At 39.5% G+C, this 23,332-nt stretch overlaps 1 protein-coding gene across 24 annotated transcripts in view; it reads right to left on the reverse strand.

Moving 5' to 3' along the window:
* The window catches only part of DTNA (dystrobrevin alpha), a 120,446-nt gene that overhangs the window by 64,590 nt on the left and 32,524 nt on the right, over window positions 1–23,332 (reverse strand). For 22 of the 24 annotated variants that reach the window (XM_088019596.1, XM_088019593.1, XM_088019591.1 and 19 more), the window contains exons 4-8: window positions 16,043–16,128; window positions 8,691–8,845; window positions 5,466–5,571; window positions 4,041–4,207; window positions 1,528–1,652 (exon numbers count right to left, since the gene is read on the reverse strand). In XM_088019596.1, the coding sequence (XP_087875722.1) occupies window positions 1,528–1,652; window positions 4,041–4,207; window positions 5,466–5,571; window positions 8,691–8,845; window positions 16,043–16,128 (639 nt within the window). Of the gene's footprint in view, window positions 1–1,527; window positions 1,653–4,040; window positions 4,208–5,465; window positions 5,572–8,690; window positions 8,846–16,042; window positions 16,129–23,332 lie in introns of those variants that run through there. The other 2 variants (XM_028098291.1, XM_088019609.1) reach the window with 2 other exon arrangements.

Below are 23,332 nucleotides of genomic sequence, written 5' to 3' on the forward strand. Positions count from 1 at the left end.
TTCTCTGGCCTGAAACTCCCAGCTGGGCTGGTAGGAAGTGCTCCACAGCGGAGCTCAGAGAGCACAGACTTGCTCTCACTTAGTTTTGTTCATTTATTAACACGTTAGTGATTGTCTCTGGCTAGGGGAAAAACAGTGAGACCTTAATAAGAATCGCTCGTATGAGGCCGTTTTCTGCAAGTGACTGGCCCTCTGGGATACTCCACAGATTTATTTATCCCTGGTTTCTTTTAAGGTTTATTTTTAGGATCAAAATTTCCAAAAATAAGTCAGCCACATTCTATAGAATTGGTTTACATTAGTTTTTTGGATGCTTAGCCCATGCCAGCAACACAAGCCTCCAGGCTGTGTTTATTGCTGAAGGCAGTAAACCCTCCACTCACACTTGGGAGCAAACAAACCAAGCCCCGTAGTATTTATACAAAACCATAGACATGACACAGCACAAATCATTTGATGGTATTTGCTTAGGTCCATCAGAGGAAAGAGTTACTGCTTTCATAAGGGCTCAGATCCATCATGGCGCCTCTGATGGATCATGTTCTGAACTGCCTGAAGCATGAACTCTGTACTGGTGGATTTCTAATATTGATAGGTCTGATTAGCTGCCTCTTGATGTCAACATGCAAACCTAGGCCCTGAGTGCAGTAGGTCTTGCCAAACTGTGCAAAACAAAAAGCAGTTTGTATTGAGGGGGAACCACGTTTTCTAGAGTCTTTCTGAGGTACCTGTGATGACGTAATGCTTAATTGGGCATAGAAGCCGATGACGAGTTTGTTTCTTGAGTGCAAGATAACACCAAGGAAGAAATACTTTCTTCTACCTAAGCCTCCCCTGTTATCTGGCCACCCAGGCCTGAGAAAGGCTCCAGGGCTTGAGGCTTCTGGGAAGTGGAAGGAATGGGTGGGAGCACCATTTCTGGGTGCATCCCTTCTGCCCACCAAACTCACATAGACTTTGGAGAAAGAATTTTTTAAAGTCTGTTTTTGGAAGTTCTGAGGAATTTTACCACCAACCTCTCCTTTCTACCTTCCCATGTATAGGCCATGATTCTTCTAAAATTGTGTAGTTTGGGATAAGACAACAACAATTTTTAGATTTGCTGATATCTTTAAGATGACTGGCTCTGCAGATAAATGAAACAAAGAGCTTTTGTATTTGGGACTCAAAGCATATATGATATTAAGGTACAGTGTGCTTTAAAATTTTCTTATTATGGTTAATTTCATTGATTGTTAATGTCCAGTTGTTAAAACTCTAACATCTATATTTTATAATGATGCTTTTTGAATATTTTCTACCTGTAGGTGAAGAACATCAGTGTTGCTTAATTTACTCATACATCAAGACAGAAGTACTGTTTACCCCTGCAATAAAAAAATTATAATCACATTTTTTTTACTCTTTTTTTTGAATTAAAATTTAAAACTTGGTCCCTAGCAACTGATATGAAATTGCCTTTGTATGGATGTGAACATGTGTCAATGAAGAAAGATGTCTTTTCATCTGGAAGGCAGAGATACTCACACAATGTGGGCCAAGTTGAGTGGCTTCTCAGGCTGGTCAGGGAACATGGGGTGCAAGGGTTCACGGCTGGAAGCACAGCTCAGAGACTTGCTTAATGCATTAGTTAGCTTCTTAGCAGGGGATTTCTGGAAAGAAGAAGAATGGTAGAAGTGATAAGAACTAACATTTACATATCATTTCAGGAGATGATTTGCTTTCATAATAGATATTCATTCATTTACTCATTCATTTATTCATTGATTTATTCTTGAAATCTTTGACTATCTACTCTAAGTCAGGGAGTTTGCTCAGGGCTGGAACTAAGGTTCTGGTATCATCCACCAGAGTACCTGCCTCTGGCAGCTTAGTGTTAGCAAATGCTGTGATAAATGGAAGCAGTCATTGTGCATGGAACATCTGAGGTGGAACTTAAGGGACCAGCAGGAGTCCTTCTGATAGTAACTCTGGGGACTGGGAAGATAATTCCAGATGGAGGAAGAAGAAACCCCATTCTGGAGAGGAAAGAAGAAGGCAGACCCTTGAAGTCCTTTTATGCCACATCAAGGACAGTGGTCTTTATCTCAAATGCAGAGGGAGACAATGAAGAGTTTAAATCATAGAGTTGACAGGATCAGATTCTAGAAGGATTACTCCTGCTTAAGAACAGAAAACCATCTGGGAGGAGACAGGAGTGGAAGTAAGCAGGTGAGCAGAAGGTTTCACAGGCATCCAGGTGGAAGATGTTTCGGGCGTGGCTGGATCCATCCAGTTGAAAGTGAAAGGGGAACTTCAATTGGAGTCTTTGTAGTTTTAAAATTCATGTTCTTTGCAGAGCATCATGTTATCTCTTTTTCATTTAGATGAGTGGGATGTAGATCTTAAAATTTCACAGCCAAATCTATCAAAAATAATCTACCACATATAATAAATCTTTATACCAGCTCTTCCTTTCCATGAGAAGCCACGTACCATTTTGCCACTTCCTTTTACGTGGAGAGCCCAGAATTGGCAATACAATGAACTGACTTTTGTCCTCACTATTTAAAAGCTGAGCGATAGGAGCACTGTTCAAGAAGTCCCTCTTTGGCTTTTGTTAGGAGATATAATTCTTAGAACACCTAAAACACAGCCACTGCACCAGCTTTCCACCGCCATGAACATTGGAGTGTCTTTATCCTCTTGAGGGGTCTGATTCTATTTTGTAAAGACATTGCCCTGCCATAGAGCCATATAATTTTGAGCCCACAACCTCTAAGAAAGAGGCTCCTAAACTGACATTGGCATTTACGTAAAACAATCATGAAAAAATGCTTAATCTTCAAACACTAACCCTCCAGAATGTGAGATAGAACAAGTTTGAAAATTGGTAGTATATCGACCATAAGAAAATAGAAAGCATTTCCTCCTAGCTTCTGTACTAAATAGTAATAGCATATCATGATCTGTGTTAGTAGGGCCATGCTCAGCATGTGACATAACCAACAGTGAGAGGTGGTACCTGCACTGGCATAAGGCGCTCAGTATCCGACGCCTGGTACTTGAATTTAGAATCTGACAGATGCTGAAAAATTAATATATTTACACTGAATGCCGGTTCCCAATAATCATTCCTAGAAAGAACATTCTGATTTAAAATGCGTTTTCTGAATACCTCCTTTTTTAAAAAAAAAAAAAGAACAATAAGTTACTCTTTATGTAAAGACTATAGGTTAATTGAAATATATAAAATATAGAAAAAACTCATAATCAAAAGTTTGCGTTTTCTTGTGTAAGAACTACTCCAAGAGGGGTTGGCAGGCCTGATGGTACATCCCACAAAAACCAATCCATACACAGAACAATACTTTCACACAAGCACAGAACAACCTCAGGGGACCCGAACTTTGAGTGTAACTGAGACAGGTCAGCAAACTAAACTGCTTGAACCCCGAGCTCAATGAGTCAGATTCCTCCCACACATGCATCACATGGACAGACTCTCAGAGGTCACCTCTGGTAAGCTGGTCACTCACAGTTTACAAAAAGATGATTTGCTCATAGAACCACAACCTCCCTGCCTCCAAAAAAGGAAACTGGAACAGCACCACTAAGCCCACGGGCTCACACGTCTTTCTTTTATGCTCTAGCCATGCATGTAATGGAACCCCAGAATCTGAGAAAAAAGGAACTAATGATAATTTTTAAGCAATTCCCACACCTGAAACCAAACAAAACTCGGAAAGAACTTTAACTTACTGTGAAGATGAGATTATGTCCCAAAGATGCTTGTTTGGTTGTTATCTAAACCAGTACCGAGCTGATTGTATCCCAAGAAGTAACAGAGTGTGAGTCTTCCTAAACTCTAAGTCCGTGGATGCTGCACTGGGTTCAGATGCAGCAATGAAGATGTCCCAGTAAGGTGGGGGGGTGGTGGGGGGCGTGCTAAAGTAGAAGTTAGGTTTGCCCCTCTATTCTCCTGCCATCCTTGCTGTTCCCTTGTGTTCTGAGCGACACTCACACATCCGAGGGTGAGTGTTGCCAGGACCTTGCCTTACCCATGAGGTGTACTCTTTCATTTGGTGCTGGTTGCTATGGGAACCGCCGGCATGTCCCCTCCAGAAGCAGTCCTGACAGAGTTGATAGTTGTGACACTGTTGGCATCGGTAGCGGAAGCCCATCATGCTCTCACTGTGGCAGTAGGAACATTCAACTGGATGGAAGACTATGGGGGAAGGAAATGGAGGGAAAAAATGAGAAAATAAAAGTCTAAGCCAGAATAAGGAAAAATGCAGCCTAACGGGAACTGCGTTTTTCTGCTGTATGCCATGATTTCAGAGGATAGTCAATTTTGGCCGAGAGGAGCATTATGTTTGTTCCCGGACGCTCAGCACCCTTTTCAAGCATGTGTGTGGAGGTGGAGGAAATGAAAGGGGATGGAGGATAGGTCTTCTTTTAACCACAAATTTCTCTCTCCACTTCCATCTCTTACACTCTGAGAATATAAATTACCCAAACTGACTCTCCCTTCCCTCAAGCTGCTCCCCTGTCTCCAGGAGACCAGCACAGCGGGCTGGAAGACTCAGAAGCACAACGGATGAGCACAACTGACTGTCCGCTGAGTGGAGAGCAGATATTAGAGAAATGGAAAACAGAGGGAGAAAAAAGAAAGGGGAATGAGGGAGAGTAGGAAAACTGGATGAGAGAATTGAATTATTTTGTTAAAAAAATGGAGTGGCGAATGGGCTTCTTTCATGAGTGACATTACCTCCATTTAACAATTTCTTTTTTTTTTTCCTTTCCCAAGAGGCAGATGAACAGAGCCCAAAGAGGTGTGTAAATGATGTGAATGCACTTCTAATTCAGATAGTTAGAAAAACACTTAACTCTCTCTGACAGACAATTTGAATTATAAAGCAGGCAAGGTAAAATACTTGAGATTTGAAGCTAACATACAATCAAATCCAAGTAACTGTCCACATGCTATGAGCTAAAGATATTAAACAACAAAAATTCTTGCCTTTGGTCAAGTTATTCTTTATGTAACCACAATCATTGAAAGCTTCCATTTGGAGCATACAACTGAAGATTAGCAAGGTACCATTATCTAATTTTTTCTCCATCTCCCCCGCCTATTCTTGGCCAAGTGCCTAGGAATGCTCAATGCCGTGAACACCAATATGGGAAGTTCAGACCTAAAAATAATCCTGGAAAATGTCCTGTTCATTATTGAGATTCTTCTTCTGCTAGAGCAAGTCTACATAGCCACACGTGACTTCCAACTGAGAGACACATGGTGAGATTAATAAGTGTATGGAATTGATAGTCCTAAATTTTTGGTGGACCTCAAAGGCCTCACTGATCAGGGGAAAAGGTTCTTTCAAAACTCAGAATTACTAAATGACTTTGGCTTAATAACATAGACTTGATAGCCTAATTTCAATAATTTTAAAAACTGTCATGGCTCAGGAGTAACTACTCACCATTTTCCACATTCGCCAGTCGATGCAGAAGGGGCAGCCAGACCAGACACTGGGGGGGAGGGTCGGACATGAGCGTGTCCAAGAAACCATTTAAGGTGACTTTTTTCTGCATCAAAAAACCCACAAAAATTTAGAACAGAGAATAATTTCAATTGACCTGTTATGTAAATACCATCTGAGATGAAAGACACAAGACGTCCAGTTAACCTCTAATATATAAAGAAACAATATATTTTGATAGTTAAGAACCAGTTCTGAATTTAAACCCTTTGGTTGCTTTTGACACTAAAACACATGTAGGACTGGGTTATCTCCTCTGAGGCTGAGTCCATATTGCCACAAGGAGAACAACAGTTCTGGGAGGGGCGCTTTTGTGAACCAGGGACAGTATGAAAGTGATGAGGGAAGACGAGGCGTAGACCTGCTCTGTAAAATTTGACCCAACCGTGTGACCCACAATTCCTGTAGCAGGTGGTCTTCCCCATCTGTAGAACCACTTCCTTTATATACACCCTCTACTCCCCCAAGTCCTACATACTTCATGGTTAATATGAATGGTTCTGCCATACACGATCAGGAGGGTGTCCTGTTAGGAGGGAGCGACCCTTTGCTGTGAGGAGAGAACCATCTATATTTTTGAAAATCCCTTTTCTCTTTATAGTTCTTTCCTCTTAATTCAGTCTGCATCTGTTTGCACTATCCTGGTCCTTTCCAATGTAGAAGAGGAATGTATTATAAGTTTCCTTAAAAATGACAAAAAATAAGAAGTTATAGGAGCACATGATATTATCATAGGATGAATGACAAAAAATGACATGTTTATGTGCAAAAGTCACTATTTTGGAAATTTTGAATCATAATATCAGGTGGATGGGGTAGTTTTTTGTTTTTTTGCTTTTAAATTTTATTTTAATTCCAGTAGAGTTAACCTGCAGTGTTATATTATTTTCAGGTGTACAATATAGTGAGTCGGCAATTCTGTACATTTCTTAGCGCTCATTGAGATGAGTGTAGTCTTAATCCCCATCTCCCCACCATCTCCCCTCTGGTAACCATCTGTTTGTTCTCCACCAAAGACCCCAAATAACCAAACCAATTTTAAAACAAACAAAGCTGGAGGCATCACAATTCTAGATTTCAAGATGTACTACAAAACTGTAGTAATCAAAACAGTATCGTACTGGCACAAAAACAGATCAATGGAACGGAGTAGACTGCCAAGGGATAGTTTTTTATCTTTAGACAAGAAATCAGTGGTGAAGAGCTATAGTACCCTTTCAAGGTACCTATCTTAACACTAATCCTTGTCATTCACTCACAAAATATTTTGGTATGCTTTAATTCTTTTCTATCAGCAGATATTTATAATTTTAGCTTTTCCTCATAATACTAAATAGCTTAAGTGCTATAGAATCGATAGCAACATTATTATTAAAAGATATTTTATATAAAGTATAAGTAATGAGACATTTTGGAAAAAGCTACCACAATTTGTAGCATCTAAAATAATACTGGCTTTCAAAATAATCACTTGGAATGGCTTGTACTTTTTCCAATGAAGCAATGCAAACAAATGTAAAATTTCATCACTCAAACTGCTGTGATAGCCAGTTTATGAAGGACAAAAATAAACTGGTCCTATTATTTTTATTTGTGTTGCCTCTTTTTATACTTCAAATGATCTTATCCATTTTGATCATTCATCATGCTGCCTAAAAATCACTTCTGGCAGTTTCCAAAAATGTGATTATGATTTTAACATATATAAATTTCTCATCATTGAGGATATATAAAAAATTATATAATAGGACAGTCTACAAGATATTTCAAAAGGAATTTTGAGCAGTGGTAACATCATATATAATTCTTATTGAACATGTAGGTCCTATGAAAATAGAAAGAGAGTCATCAAGAGAAAGAAAAGCAGAAACAAACTATTGGGACTACACCAAAATAAAAAGCTTTTGCACAGCGAGGGAAACCATCAACAAATGTACAAATGTACAAATAAACAAACCCAGAGGCAGGGAGACAAGCGTGGCGGTTAGTACAATAGGCCAGGCAACAGATGAGGATGAGGAAAAGAATCGGGAGAAACATTTAGATGGGGAAATCAGCAGGACTTGAGGACTCATGAGAACTACAGGGTGAGGAAGTCGTCTGGAAGGAGGCTTAGGTGAATGGAACCATTCTGATGTTACCAACTCGAAGGACAAATATAGAGAGGAGTGTGCTTCAGCTGGGAGCAGAGATGAGGGACCTAAGTTGGCCTAGGGCTGGGGCAGTGTGAGGGGTCAGAAAGGCTTTCTGGATGAGACAACACGGGACCAGAGCCAGCATTTAGTGTATCAAACTGTCCCACCTCTTATTAGTTGTATGGATACCTATGATTCTACATCAGTCCATGACTGGCAGGGATGTCTGAGGCACTTTTGACCTCCTAGGTCACAAGGAAATAGACTGATGAAGTTTACTAGGTGGGCAGTGAAATGCAGGTTTTCAGTGGCTGCTATGCCCTGATTTCTTAAGTAAGGGATTCTTTTAGAGGATATACTTGGTTAGTATGGATTTTCAAAAAATTTTAAGCAAACCTTCAATTTATGGGTTTGTAAACTACCATTGCCCTGTGCTGGAGAATGGTGCTGGTTATGCAGACTTTGTACATGACTGGGCAGATGCAAACATTGAGTATTGAGCTATACTCAATAGCTTCTCTGGGCTAACTTGTACCACCCCCAGTTAAAACATGTCACTCTGAAGCCCTAATATATCATGTCGCGGGGGACTTAGGCAGCTGTGTTTGTCATATGTCAGGACTTCCTGTGTGGCATACGCTATATGATTCCTTTCTTGTTTCCTTTGCTACACATTGGTGAAGCTTGGAGCTGGCTCTGACTTGTGTTTCATGTGAGGCTGAGTGACAATTCAGCTCTTTTGATAGTGTAGTGATAATGACAGCAATTATACCGAGGGTAGAGTTTTGTTGTAAGGATTAAATTAGACAATGCAAGAAAAGAGCTTAGCATGGTGCCCAACTCACTGTCAGGAAGTACCACCGATTATTATTTTCCAGGTATGTTGAGTTGAATTACTGGCTCAGAGGTCATTTGTCAGAGGCTGGGAGATACTACAGGTTATCATGAAGAAGACGTTGTCTAAGTGGTGACATGGAGTAACATACCAAAGGACAACCACTGTGTGAGAGACATTTCCTTTTTTTCCTACCTGTTGAGAGAAACAGGATCTCGCTGACTGCTCTGTATAACCAAATGAAGGACCTTCAAAAACGGCTGTGGGTAGTTTGAGAACTTCCCGTAGGAACTGATCATATCGTCCATAAACCATCACCCCACTGGAGTCAGAAATCATGGAGAAAATATCTGATGGAAGGAAAAGGAAAGATATTTACTGACCACATGAATATATTCCCTACTGTTTCAGTGAGACATATCTGCTGCAAATAACAAAAACTAGCAGAATAAGTAATTTTTTATGAAAGAGTAACATAGAAGTTAATTGTTATGCTGAAATATTCCTGGCATTGTGTTGTCTTTGCTGTCTCTTTGTAGCTGATTCTGGAACATAGCATTAATTTAGTTAAAATTAGCATATTTTGATAAGACAGAGAGCATCACATTTTTATTTTGAGGTCAATTATAAGCTCATACATCACTCAATGGAAGGAATTTTTGTATATGTGAGGAAAATGCTGACCTCATTGAAACACACAATGAACATATACTGTAACGGTGAGGTGTGTATGTATTTAGCTAGCTAGCTACTTACCCATCTATATTATCACCAAGACCTTTGAGTTTTGGTTTAAGATACTGAAAAATGAAAGACGCAATGGGGATAAGGATGTAATGAAAACACCTGATTAACTTCCCACAGAAGCAGAAAACTTTCTATAAGTCATCGTGTTCCAGGTGGAAGGCACTTGATTTATAGGGAAGGGTCTTTTGACTCATGTAGTTGAGGGGAAGCCTGGCCTTGGGGAAGAGCAATGAGGTAAAGTCGGCATCCTGGACAGAGTCTGTGGCTTCATTGAACCTCTGTTCTTCAGTTTCTGCCACTATGGGCACTTAGTGAATATTAATGGCATAATTTCTCAAGGTACTTTATAATTCCTCTGTGGAAGTCACTACGGGAATGAAAGCGTCTGCTCTCATATAGTTTGTCACATGCTGGATTATAACTAGGCTGGCACAGCTGTTGGGATAAACTGTTGTAAATTCAATGTGCTGCCTCTGTTCATTTTGGACTTAATGTCTCAAGGTCAAAATGCAATCTGGGGACATGGTTTTTACACTGCAGTCAGACGTTAAGCATATTACAGGCTTTTGCTGGATTATGTTTTGAGGATGTGAACTGACTCTCATTTCCTTCAAATACTCCATTTATAAAGGATTTCTACTGTGTTTCAAATAGTTCATCAATTATGAGGCTAAAGAAATTTTACCTAAGCTACAAAATTAATGTTGTTCTCATTCACCTTCACAATGGTTAACTTCGTGAATTTTATCTCTTACGTTTCATTATAACTGGTTAAAAAAAAAAGAAAAGAAAAAAGTTGCCAACAGCAAAAAAACTCTTACATAATCCCATATACAGAAACTCAAGAATTCCAATAGAAAGTAGAAAAAGGAAACCCAGGAAAAGTAAATGGACTTTCTTATCAGAGCTGCCATCTTGTGCGTTTTTAGGCAGGTTGGTCAACTATAATTGTGTCATCCTGATGATCTTCTAGCCAGGACTTTTCTAAGCCAGGATGCATTTTGAAAAGCAGCCCAGGCCTTTCAAATCTCCCATGGAAAGAATTTAGACAACAGTTCTAACTAGAGCAAAAGCTGAAGGAGTACCAACACTGACCTTTCACAAACCTGAAGCTCATATTAAACTTGTTTGTGTTGATGAAGTTTTGTTAAGCAATAGCCAAACTAGGGCTAGGTCACTGGGATCAAAGGGAAGGGGCTGTGAATGGTCACTCTGGTTTTTAAAAAGAAATGAGGGGACTCTAAGGAAGCTATCAAAATTATGTGTTTGTACTTTAGTTCTGGGCTCTCATATTATATAACAATATATATGCACATATGGATATAAAAATACACATACACACATATGTAATATGCTTATAATATGTAATATATGTGCATGTAATAAAATAGAAGGTATTTCAAAGATTAAATTAGTTAATAGATAAAAAACATACAGATGTAAAGGACACAGAATAGTGCTTGATACTTAGTACATAGTACAGAAATGTGAGCTATTTTTACTGTTAATTTCATATCACATTTTTTTCTGTTATTTACTTCAAATGCATAGGCTTTGCCTCCCCAGTGGGATTGTTCTGTAATGTTCCCAATCATACTCTAAATCACCACTGTATTTCTGACAGCACCACACAATGATAGATACTTTAGAAGAATTTATATTCTTTGATTCGTTCAACTAAAATTAACTTAGCACATACAAAATGTGTAAAACTGTGCTAAACAATGAATATACAGGAACATCAGGACATAGTTCTTTTTTATATTATTTTTTAAGGAATTAAAACAAAATTTTATTTGAAAATATATCAAACTTAACAAAATAATTGCAAGAATAAGAGTACTACAAAGAACACTCCCACACCCTTTATCCAGATTCATCTATGAACACTTTATTCTATTTACTTTATCATCCTATCATCTAGCTATCTATCTATCATCTATCAATCTATTATCTGTCTTTGTCTATCTGTGTGTATATATGTGTGGCAAACATACAATTTTTTTCTGAATTGAGACTAATTTGCATATATCATGGCCTTTACCTCTGAACACAGCCAGTGTGTCTTGCCTAAGAGTAAGAGTATATCTTCTGATGAGACTACAGCAGGGGTCAGCAAACTTTTTCTGTAAAGGACCAGATAGTGATATTTTGGGTTTTGTGGACCATATATGGTCTCTGTCACACACTTGTCTTTTTACTTTTTACAACCTTTAAAAATGTGGAAACTCGTCTTAGCTCACAGACCATAGCTTGTTTACCCTGGGTTACAGGGTAATTATCCACTTTGATATATCTAACATTGATACACTAATCTTATCTAATATTATCTAACCTATAGGCCATATTCCAATTTTGTGAATTGGTCAGTAATAGGACATAGTTCTTGACCTCTGGGAGGTCCCAGTCCCTTGAGGGTGCAGAGACGTGCTTACAGAAGGCATCCTATGACATCATGAATCCTAACATGGTGGTGTGACTACCAGAACAGTAGGGTGCACGGGGTGCAGCAGGAGCCCAAAGAGAGGGCTTCTAGAGTGAGGGAAGATTTCCTTACACAGGTGACTTCTAGGTCTTCCTAGGTGAGAGATGGGACTTCTAGGCCAAGCATAAAGGACAGTTAGGAGCTAGTCAGGCTTTAAGACACAGAATCAGGATGTGCACGGGCACGCTCAAGCACGATACACTCAAGGCTCTTGAAGTAGTTCATTGTGCCAGGGGCCGTGGGTGCCCACAAGGGCATGGTGGGAGATGAGGTAGAGATCTGAAGAGCTTTAAGGCTCTACTAAGGAGTTTAGGTTGTGTCCAAAAGATGTTGCAGGAGATACTAAAGATTTAAGGCAGGCCAGTGAGTTAGAAATATTACCCTAGGGGAAGGTATGGAGAAAGAACAACCAGTTCAGTTATAGAAACTCAACAAATACCTGGTGTTTGCCACAAGGCTAGTCTAGTAAACAAAACCAGCCCTTCCCAGAAGCTTTAGCACAGCACCTGACATTCCAGGCTTACAGCATTGTATTCAGAACTTCTTAGGATCCTTAGGACTATCTGAGAGCCCCAAGGAAGAAGTATAAACAGGTGTCCCAACTCATTACAACGACAGCTTATAACTGGACCAAGAACAATTCAACAGAAATAGGGTATTTGATTAGGTTGGTTTCTGTTTAGGTTGCCGTGTCCCAGCACTGCCGGGGGCAGCCTCATACTCGAGGCTGCCTGGAGGTACGCAGTGAACACCCTGCATATTGGTTCCTGGCTGCCCCAAGTGTTGGAAATGGTAGTGCAATATGGATTTTTTGCCCCTTTTCATGCATTTTAAAGCAGCTTGAAAAATTTAGTTTAAAATTTTCTGTCTTTCACTTTTTGCTTTCTAAAGTTCCTAATTTATTTTCACAATGACTCTTGCCCGGCACCCTCCCACATGAAGGGGCTAGTTGGAACACATAAATACCTCTCATCCCTATGTACAAAAACAGAGAAACTGCCAAACAAGCACAGCGGTGGCATAGTGGCTTAAAGTGAATTAGAATTGAAAGAAGGGAAAACAAAACCCTGAAATACCGAGAAATTCCATATCCTTTCATTTTATTTTTTCTTAGTACAAAAGCAATGCAGAAAATCATTACTTGTCTGTTTTATCAGTAAGTGCAGCTAGCAAAAGGAGACAAGAGAAAACACAATCCTGCTCATCAAGAGTCAGCCTCTGCTGTCTGTGGGCAGATTTGCCCATATTTGTGTATTCAGTTAATTCTGAATTTTGTGTATTCCCTGAAACTAGAAATATTGGTGACTGAATATATTTATTTTTGACTAACATTTTAGAGTTCTTCTAAGCAAAGTGCTTTCAGTTAAATTGTTTTTGTCAAATTGCTCTTGATCGACTTACCAGGAAACCACGAAAACCACCTCCTTGGGATTAAGTATACAAAGAGTGACTCCTCAGCCAGAGAGCTGGGGACACATTAGGCTGTGATTCAGATCCACCACTCTGGGAGAGGGCAGCATGATATATCTCATGATCATACTATCTGTTTTTGTTGTTCTCCAGAATTTGTGACTCTGAAATTAATTTCTGCAGACTGGAGAACATGGTCTACTTCCAGTGAGACTCATGCATTGGTCAACTTCTTTCACTGCACTGAAGAGGATTTCCTTTGGCCACTAGGTAGCATGCATGCTTTGCTCACTGATGGTGGGGTGAGGAGAAAGCACCCTCGTGGTGACTTTGTTGGCTTTGAATTCCTCAACATGCAAGAGATCTGCCAGGGCTTTGACAGTTGGTAAAGATCTGCCCAGAAACTTAGTTATCTTGAGCTTTGTAACTCTGCAGACATGGTTCCTTGCTGACCTAACAACCATTCCCTTGGTCTTTATGGACCCCAAATTTCTTCCTGTGCTAAGAAGGGAAAGCAGAGGCGTTTCCCAGCCCCAGAGGCAGGAGTGGATTCCTCCATGACTATCATGGGCATTCCTTTCTTGTTACCAGTAACTGGTGTAGTCCTGGGCAGTGACACTTACAGGCTGGGGGCCTCCAGAGTGAGATGTGACTCCTGAGATTGCCAGACCCCTTTTCCAAGGAGAGAGAGAAAATCTGCACCAGTGAAGCCTGAGTGGAAAGATGGAAAGCACTATAGTCCTTGATGACACAGAATTAGCTTCGTTCATGAAAAGCTCCAAGGACCCCCAGGAAGGTCAGAAAACTGGTTCTTTCAGTTTTCCTGAAACTTATTTTAATATGGAATCCTTTTATCCATGTCCCTATTAATACAACATTGAGTAAGTATTTGGAAATGATTCTCAAGACTTAAAAACAAACCATGTATCTAATGTCCTCAGCATAAGTGGCCAATTGTGACATGAGGTCCGCAGACAAGACCCTGCAGAGTTTCCTCCTCCACCCTGGTTCCCTGTGCTCAACTTTCTCTTCCCAGCCTAACCATAGAGGAAATGCCTCATGGATTACTATGAAGCTGTGTTTTAAAAAAGGACATTGGTTCCACCACCTTCTAATTTAGTTATTATCCCCACTCAAGCACTGAGGCAGATTTTAATTTTTAAAATATCTTTCAGGCTAGCTAAAGAGAAATTAATCTCTCCCTGTAAATCCTGCTTGGGCTTCTCTGAATCCGAAATGCATTTGACTGGTCCACGGAAGGAGGTTCCCAAAGTGTGGGGAGATGTGTGCTTGTGCCTTCCACTTATCTACTGGTCCAATGACACAACTCTGTCTTGGAGTATGTCTGGGGAATTCCAGAGGAACAAAGAGTTTTTTTTGTTTTTTGTTTTCCTGTATCTTGTTCGTTTCCCCCCTCTTTGTGCATCAGGAAGAAAGAGATCACACTCCGAAGCTGACAGGCAGCAGGTGAGAAAAGTGCCTGGAGGCTGTGAGTCACAGATGAGTAGAGCTGGGAGGGACCCTCTGGGTATCTAACAAAATCCTCAAATTTGGGATAAAGATGGAAGCCGAGGACTAAGGAAGTGGAGTAACTTCCACAGAATAACTCAGCGAATTAGTCACATAGCTGGGCTTACAAGCTGGGGTTCCTGATTCTCATGACAGTGCTCTTTCCCACATAGCATTAAAACCCAAATTCATCATATTTAAGGTAAGGGAAAGGGGTAAGTGGAAATTTTTCTTTTAAACAGCAGCATCTACATCATTTAAAATAGTTGGAAATGAAAATTCTCGTCCCCTACCCCCACCCTAGGTCTTCTGAAACAAAAACTCTGAGAGTGGGACCCAGAAATCTATGGTTTAAGAAGCCCTCCAGATGGGGAAGAATGAAGGGGGGAAAATCGGAGGGGGAGACGAACCATGAGAGACGATGGACTCTGAGGAACAAACTGAGGGTTCTAGAGGGGAGGGGGGTGGGGGGATGGGTTAGCCTGGTGATGGGTATTGAAGAGGGCACGTTCTGCGTGGAGCACTGGGTGTTATGCACAAACAATGAATCATGGGAAACTACATCAAAAACTTATGATGTAATGAATGGTGATTAACATAACAATAAAAAATAAAAAAAAAGCCCTCCAGATGATTCTATATATCCTAAAATTTCAGAACCACTGGCATAGAGAAAAAAAGTCAGGTTCAAATCCTGGTACCACCTTAGCTATATGATTTACTTTATGCTACCTCTCCGAGTCTCAGCTTCTTTACCTAAAACAAACAAAACTCTTGTGTTTTCTTGGTTAAAGAACTACCACATTTGGTGACAAAATGTACATAAAAGGGCGCACAATCACTCAATGCACCTTAGCTACATGTTCTTACTGGAATCCAGTTCTCAGTCTGTAGTGTTTCTGTGCAATTCTTATGCCTCTACCTTGGCAATGTCTATTTTGGAACCTTTGGGATTCCCAGTGATTTGAACAGCACTGGCTAAGAAGAATGAGGAAACGTGCCAGGAGCTTTGGCTTTAGATTACCTAAAAAAGGGAGATTGTCCAACATGGCTTTCATGTCCCTACGAAGATGGACTTATGCCTGTAAGGCAGTACAGTACAATGAACTTGAAAGGATATACATCTTACTTTAATACTACAGCCTAGTTGGTGATACTCAACAGGTTATAACGAATAATAATCCATAAGTAGAAGGAAAACATCCATTATCGTTACCATTTATCTAATATGAAAATATTTCTGTCATAAAATCCAAAGATCCATGAAGATTATATTTCAAACAACTTTCACAGAATGAGGAGAGTCCAAATGGGCGGCAGGACATAGCAGAAATGGGGAAAAGAAAATGTGGCACATGGGAGGAATAAGCAAAGAGAGACACAAAGAATAACTTACATCTTAATTTGTCCATGATCTTCCCTCCACACAATGTGGCTAAAGCCATTTTGACAGCAAATACTGAAATTTTACCATGGCCTTCCCTGTTTAATGATGAGAGAGAGAAAGGGAGAGAGAGAGAGAAAAAAAAGGTGTCATTTGGAGAACTTCCAGTAATGAGATCTGACATTTTCTGTTCTGTAGAAATCATAGGACACTGTAGCTGCATACATTATGTGAACATACCCATTTTGAAAAGACCATGAATACAATTCAACACAAATTTCTGAAAAGCTGTCTATTCAATGTTTCCTTTTTTCAAGAGAGAGCAGAATCTTCAAGTTATTCTTTGTATATGTCACTTGCTCAAAGCATGAACTGGCAGCTAGAGGGATATGTACTATTTAGCCATGGATTACAATTACAGAACATGATTTCACTCTGGGTTTCATAAAATAATTTTATGCATGATGATTCCACAGTGTCTATAATTTATTTAAACAAGGTTTCAGAAAAAAAAATTTTGTTTCGGTCAGAGAATTCCAGAATTTTGTTAGAGTAACTGTGGGGATTTTTCCATCACGCTTTTTTCCCACCCATCATTTCCTATCCATAAGCTGACTGTGTGTATGTGATATATTTACTTTTCAAAGAGAGTTGCTATTTTAAAGTGGCAAAAGGAAGAGCTCTGTTTGAGCTCCTTCCACCTAAATGACACCAGATCTGCCAAATCTTCATTGATTCAGGAAGTATAACTAACTTGTCCTTCACAAAATGTGATATAAAGGGCACACTGTAAGAAGTATAATATTTCAGCCAAATGATTTACCAGCTGGGATGTTTATTCTTGTATCCTTGGAATCAGTAAGTGTACCCCATTAGTAATTCATTTCTTTGATAGTTGCTACTCTTAAGAATGATCAAAGGAGTTATTTAAAATAATAATGTGGCTAAAAGGTAAGAAAAGTATGGACAAGGGTTTAGTATATAGAATAAATCATTTATATGAATAAGGTCCATATATATGACAGATTAGAAGAATAAGATATAATAAATAATTGTGTCTTTGTTCATTACTGGGCTCCAGAGACAGATCATTTATTAGTCATCCTTACTGTAGTCTTTCTTAGCATAGGAACTCAAATACAGCCAGCCAGAATGCAAAAGTGACTGAGCCCTAGCCTAGTGGCTCTCCCATATGTATCTCTAAGCCTAAGCACCAGATCTATATAATTATTTATTAGAAATAATCTTGCCTTGGATACTTCATGTCAAATGAAATATGTTCAAAGTAGAACCCATGATCGTTACAAAGCCGTTCCATCATCCTCAGACCAACCCACTACTAACCTGCTTCTGGTTGTCAGTCCCTCTTCTGGCTGTCGGACTTACCATGTACCTAGTTACCCAAAAATGAATCCCGGGGAAGGGGTTACCCTTGACTTTGTTCTCTTCCCTAATTTCCCACCACCTGAATAAATGTCTGAGGGACTCATATATACCTCCTACCTGTATATTAAACCCATTCCCTGCTTTCCATTCTAACTGACATTGCCTCACCAGCTCTTGTGTGAACACTGTAATAACTTCTTAAATGATCTCTCTGTTTGCACACCCACATCACAGATTCGACTATAGTATTTCATTATTTAAATTTCTGATTGCCTCTGTTTGCCTACAGGATATGGTTACGACTTCACCTGTTCTCTCCAGTCTCACCTGCTACCGTTTCTGTTGAACTCCACTCCCCAGTCCCAAGTTTAAAGCCCCTGCCCTTCCTACCACCTTTTGCCCAGGACTCTCCCACCTATTCATCAAGACTCAGCTCAATATCATCACTCACCTGGCTCTGGAATGTGCAGGCAAATGCTCTCCCCTTCACTTTCATCTACTATTTGGCACCTGTCACACTAAGTGAACTTAATTTGTTTATTTACATGTCTGCATGTAATGTGACCCCACACTGTGAGATCCCTGGGGACAGAGACCATATCTTCTAAATTAGTTGAATTCCTAGCACCTTGCACTTCAGCACTGTCTCCCCCAGAATTAGTGAACAATATACTTCTTATGTTAATTAATGACTACTAATCATTATAATAGGTGCCCCTAGAATTTTGAATGACCACTCACTTAGTTGTTTGCTAAATTTAGAGCAGGTAGCTGTAAGAAAAATGCAACGATGTTGTAAAAAACCTCATTCAAAATTATTCCATGTGCACTGTATTCCCAATTGCATGGATAACCAGAAGTATCAAAAATTTTATTTTAGGAAATAATTAGTTCCCTTTCCTCAGCTGAAACATGGTTCAAATTATGAGGACAGGGAAATTTACCAACTGTGGAAGAATAGGAGCAATAAAGTGATAAAGTAGTCTTCAAAACGCAGAGAAATTGAGGAGCATCATATGTGAGGCTTTAAGAGCAATACCAGTTTCTTTCAAGGAATCGGAGAGAACAATTTAACTCACGAAAGAGGATGGACCACAGGTAATATTGGCACAGAGAGTTCTCCACAGGATGAAATGATGATAGCTCACAGATGCATTCTTAAACCTTAGTTTTTAATGAAGAAGATCATAGGGAGATCACCAGTTCTGTATTGTTCTTGGAAATGCAAGATTAATGCTATTACATTCAGGAGTGGTTGTATCAGAGCTATTCTGCCAAATTGACACAATAAATCTAGATAAATCACCAAGTGGAGGGCAGTTCAATGAGAGTTTTGCAGGAACTCAAGGGTGAAATTAGGCCACTGGAATGTATTGTTATGCAAGTCAGTGTGCCAGATTGCAAAGGTGACCCTTGTCACTAAGATGGATTCAGGGGGTATGCAGGAATGTAGATCTCGGGAAGCACACCACTGGTGGGTGAGTTTAGACCTTGCTCAGCCCCGATATTGGATAAACCTTGAAGGAATTTAAGGAGTGGAGATGAATGACTCCACAATGGAAAAGGGGGACACCGAGGTTTTAAATACATGTGGATCTTTTTTTTTTTTTTGAGATTTTATTTATTTATTTGAGAGAGAGAATGAAGGAGAGAGGGAGAGCATGAAAGGGGGGAGGATCGAAGGGAGAAGCAGACTCCCCTCTGAGCAGGGAGCCCGATGCGGGACTGGATCCTGGGACTCCAGGATCATGACCTGAGCTGAAGGTAGTCGCTTAACTGACTGAGCCACCCAGGCGCCCCACGTGGATCTTTTTAAAGAACATTTTCAGTAGATATAACAGGATGAAGAAAGGTGGGAGGTGGGGAGAAAGATTTTTTAAAGGCCTTTGACAAGATTCCATACCAAAGGCCATTACTTAAGGTCAGCTTGGGATCAGGGTCCCTATTTTTTTTTTTTTTTTTTTTTGGTGAAAAAAGTGGCATTAACAAAGGAAGCGAGGAGTAAGGAGAGGTTGGGACATCCAAAGGGGATGCTCATTGGGCATCATCCCTGACCGGGGCCGTTTGATTCATGAACAGTTCAGGAAATCCCTTAAGTATCTAGGAAGTGTAAAGTCAAGTTCATGAGGATGGATATCAGGAAGCTCCCAGGAGTCTTGTGCAAACGAGCAGGAAAGCGACATATTGTTCCAAAGTGAGTACGCACACGCAATGACTCTAGAAGTAAAGCAGTCAAACTACAAATATGGAATGTTGGCCGTTGGCCATAACTCTGGAAACAGACCGGCCAAAGCCTGCTGAGGATGAAAAACATAGATTGTCCTTAATGCTGCAGGCCAAACAGCCTTGGAACGGCCACACCAGGGAAGAGTGCTAGAAAAAGTCTATGCTCTTGTCTTGTTTTTATGAGACGCTATGGCAGCAAATCTCCAAGTTCATGTGCAGTTCTGAGTGCCACTAAAGAAAGACGGAGCAGAGCTAGCCGTGTTTGAGAATACCGCGTGCCTTAGATGAAGTATCCATCAGGACGATCCACTTCTTGGGTGGGCGGGGCCCTAGAATCAATGACCCAACCACATGAGCTATTCTTTGCGAATAAAAGTTGCTAGTGCAGTTGATTCTTTAGTAGTGTAAGGCACAGCAAGAGCTTTAAAAGGAAATTTACTATTAGCCTATCTTTTTTTTCTTAAAAATTTTATTTTTAAAGTAAAAATTGTATTTATTTTAATATTTTCCCTTTCAGTGTAGAGCAAGAACACAATTCATAATACATTGCTTTCCTCTTTTTTCCATTATTTGGTTTTTGGCATAATGTAATATATTCTATTTTTTAGGCCAGTTATCCTGAAGTTCTTGCCAGTACAAACTTCACTTTCCTGTTCTAGCTTGAGGTCAAAAACCACTCAATTAAATTGCTATACCAGCATATAATTAATACCTTAAAGGGTATTTAAGACAATCAAAAAAATTAGCAAAAGTACAAACTGAAATTGCTTTATAAGTCAATGTTTCCTTGAATCTTTTATTTCCTTTATACTTTGTTTTCTCACTCTGAAAATTTTCAAATTTTCCTAAGAGGTGACTGATTAAAAATGGAAACCAGAAAGCACTTACCCTTTGGTTGAATTATATGTAAAGATTTGTAGAGTCTCTTAAAAACATAAATTACTTTAAAGCCTGACTCATCATAATAAAAAGTGAGTAAACTGCATTACAGTGGACTTTTTCCATGACCTCACAAAGAGACAAACTGATTTCTTTGAACTAAGAAGGTACTGGTTTCAGGGAAAATTTGTCTGGGAAGAAAAATCTGCTTTTGACAAGAAGGGAAAACAGCAAATAGATATTGATAGGTCTGGGAGGCTAGGCTGAATTCGGAACAGAATGTAAATTTTCTCTAAGTTGCCAAGCGAGTTTCCTGTTTGAAATTATAGAATCCCCTGATAAATTTTAAGTTGTTGAAAATGAGATTTGAATTCTGACTGATTCTTTTTGGAACAGGCTGGCGGAATTATTTTTCTATTTAAGAGTACTAAAACCAGAAGCTCTTCTTTTACCAACACATTTCACAAAAACATTTGGTAAGCATTTTGATGAGCACAGAACTCAAATTGCTCTTTCTCACACATTTTGGTGGCTTAATTAGCTGAGAAAATTGTTTCCTCCTCTGGCTTTCACAACACGCCTCTATCATAACTCATGTCTTTATCTGGGAATAATTTTGTTCATATGGATCACTCATTTTGTAACTCAACAGATATTTATTGACAATGCCTCGCAAGTTGGGGATATAAAGGTGAATAAGGAATGGCTCCTACCCCCAATTTGCTCACAGTCTATTGGAGAAAAAGAATCAAAACCAGTTAACTTTAATACACATTTTTGAAAGGGTGAGAGATCTCACCTTTCTTATCTTTCATCCCCAGCCTATCCTGCGTGGCACTTAGTGCAAAGCAAGCTCTTAATACATGTTAATTAAATTAATGAATGCGCATGTGAAAAGAAATTTGATTTACCACTTAAGTTTTATATTGAGAAATGCTAAGTGTTTGGGTGAAATTACAAAAATTAACCTTATGGTCCTTAATCTTAGATTGTGCACTCGTGTGATACCTTGAATTTTGAAGTGATCACATACATACATAATTACTCTTATTTTTTGGGTTAGTGAAGTTAACATGTGAACAGACAGAAATCTTTCAGGGGGCTGTGGCATCTCTTTGGGCTTCCCATCATGTTAGCAAAACATTTGGGAAGAGAATTCCAAAACACCCAGCCATGTGAGTTTGGCAGGAGTTTCTCCAGAATGGAAGGGGCCAGAATTTTACCCCTGTGAAATTCCATTTGCCCCTCACACCAAGTCTAAGTCTGACATAAAGGTGAGTGACATTAAGGCTGTTCATTTTATCTACAATTGTGAAACTTCTTTGAAAAGAGATCCTATTTTCGTGACATGTAAGAATCTTGGAAAAAAGTCTTTTCTACTAAAACAAAATTTTAGCGATTAGAGGAAAATGTTCTGTGGAAATCTTGAATTTAAGATGTGGTAAGAAAAAAAAAATCACCGAACACCATGTTAAATATCTAGTTTTAAGCATATAGATAGTGAAAAAAAAAAAAAAGAGAAGAATAATTGGTTTTAGAGACCTCTTCTCTTCTTCCTTTGCTCTCACACATCCTCATAGCCTCAAACGTGAACGATATATTTCATTGGTGCGCTGAGAAAGGGTCGTGTACTTTGTAGTACATCCTGCATTAAACATCAAAATCATTTTTTAAAAAGATTTTATTTATTTATCTGACAGAGAGAGACACAGTGAGAGAGGGAACACAAGCAGGGGGAGTGGGAGAGGGAGATGCAGGTTTCCCGCTGAGCACGGAGCCCGATGAGGGGCTCGACACCAGGACCCTGGGATCATGACCTGAGCCGAAGGCAGACGCTTAACGATTGAGCCACCCAGGCACCCCCATCAAAATCATTTTTAAAACTCAAAAGGCAGAAAGGTTTTGGCAGAGTTCCAGAATATTTTATATCCACGCAGCTGAAATAGTGCTGTGGTACCTTTCACAGCACCAGGGGGTTTGGGCAGAGGGGCTCAGCAGCAGGACTGGATGTTCAAATGGCTCAGCGAGGTGCAATATGTCAAGCAGAGAGGAAAATACTAGGATTTTGTATTCTCTGTGAAAGACTATTATATGACAGATTTGGAGTTCTGGATGGCTGTCGTAAAACTGACTAAATCTACAATGTAATATGAGTTAAGTCCAAATATTTCCTTTGCATACACTCTGTTCGATATGTCTAAATAGTGCAAACTGGGAAGGTGAGGAATGTGAGCCTAATAAAAATATCCTGAAAAAGCAGGGTAGGTCTGGGGGAAAAAATGTACACTAATCACATTAAAAAAAAATGAAACAGAAAGCACGAATAGAGCTGAACTTACCCTGATGCCTGAAACAAAGGATTTTTTTTTTCTCCCACTCACCTCATCTAGGATGAAGCTGTATGACGTGCGCATTGTTTTACCTCCCTATAATCACATTGTGTCAGACCGGGAGGGTTGTTGGCACACAGGAAATGCTGACAACATATTAGCTGTTATTACAATTAGTATATTATTACTATCATTGGAGAAGTGGCATTAACAATACAGCTTGACATCTGAAAATAGGAACATCACTGTTGCTTTTAATATTTATTGTTGTCCCGACTGTAATATTTGTATGACTGAATATATGTGAAAATAATATTTGCTAAAAACAAGGCCACTGTCACATAATCTACCTGAGGAGAAACTTCCCTAAGAAGGAAGGTTCTAGTGAACTGAAATGAAATTAAGTCAACAGCGTGAAGTTGTTCGTGTTTCCCAGGGAAGTAAGAAGAGAGTGAGAGAACTACGTTGAAGTTTTTTGTGA

Source organism: Eumetopias jubatus, unplaced genomic scaffold (genome assembly GCF_037043125.1).
Source record: "Eumetopias jubatus isolate StellerSeaLion01/CBP00866 unplaced genomic scaffold, mEumJub1_p1.0 scaffold_16, whole genome shotgun sequence".
Taxonomy (NCBI): domain Eukaryota; kingdom Metazoa; phylum Chordata; class Mammalia; order Carnivora; family Otariidae; genus Eumetopias; species Eumetopias jubatus.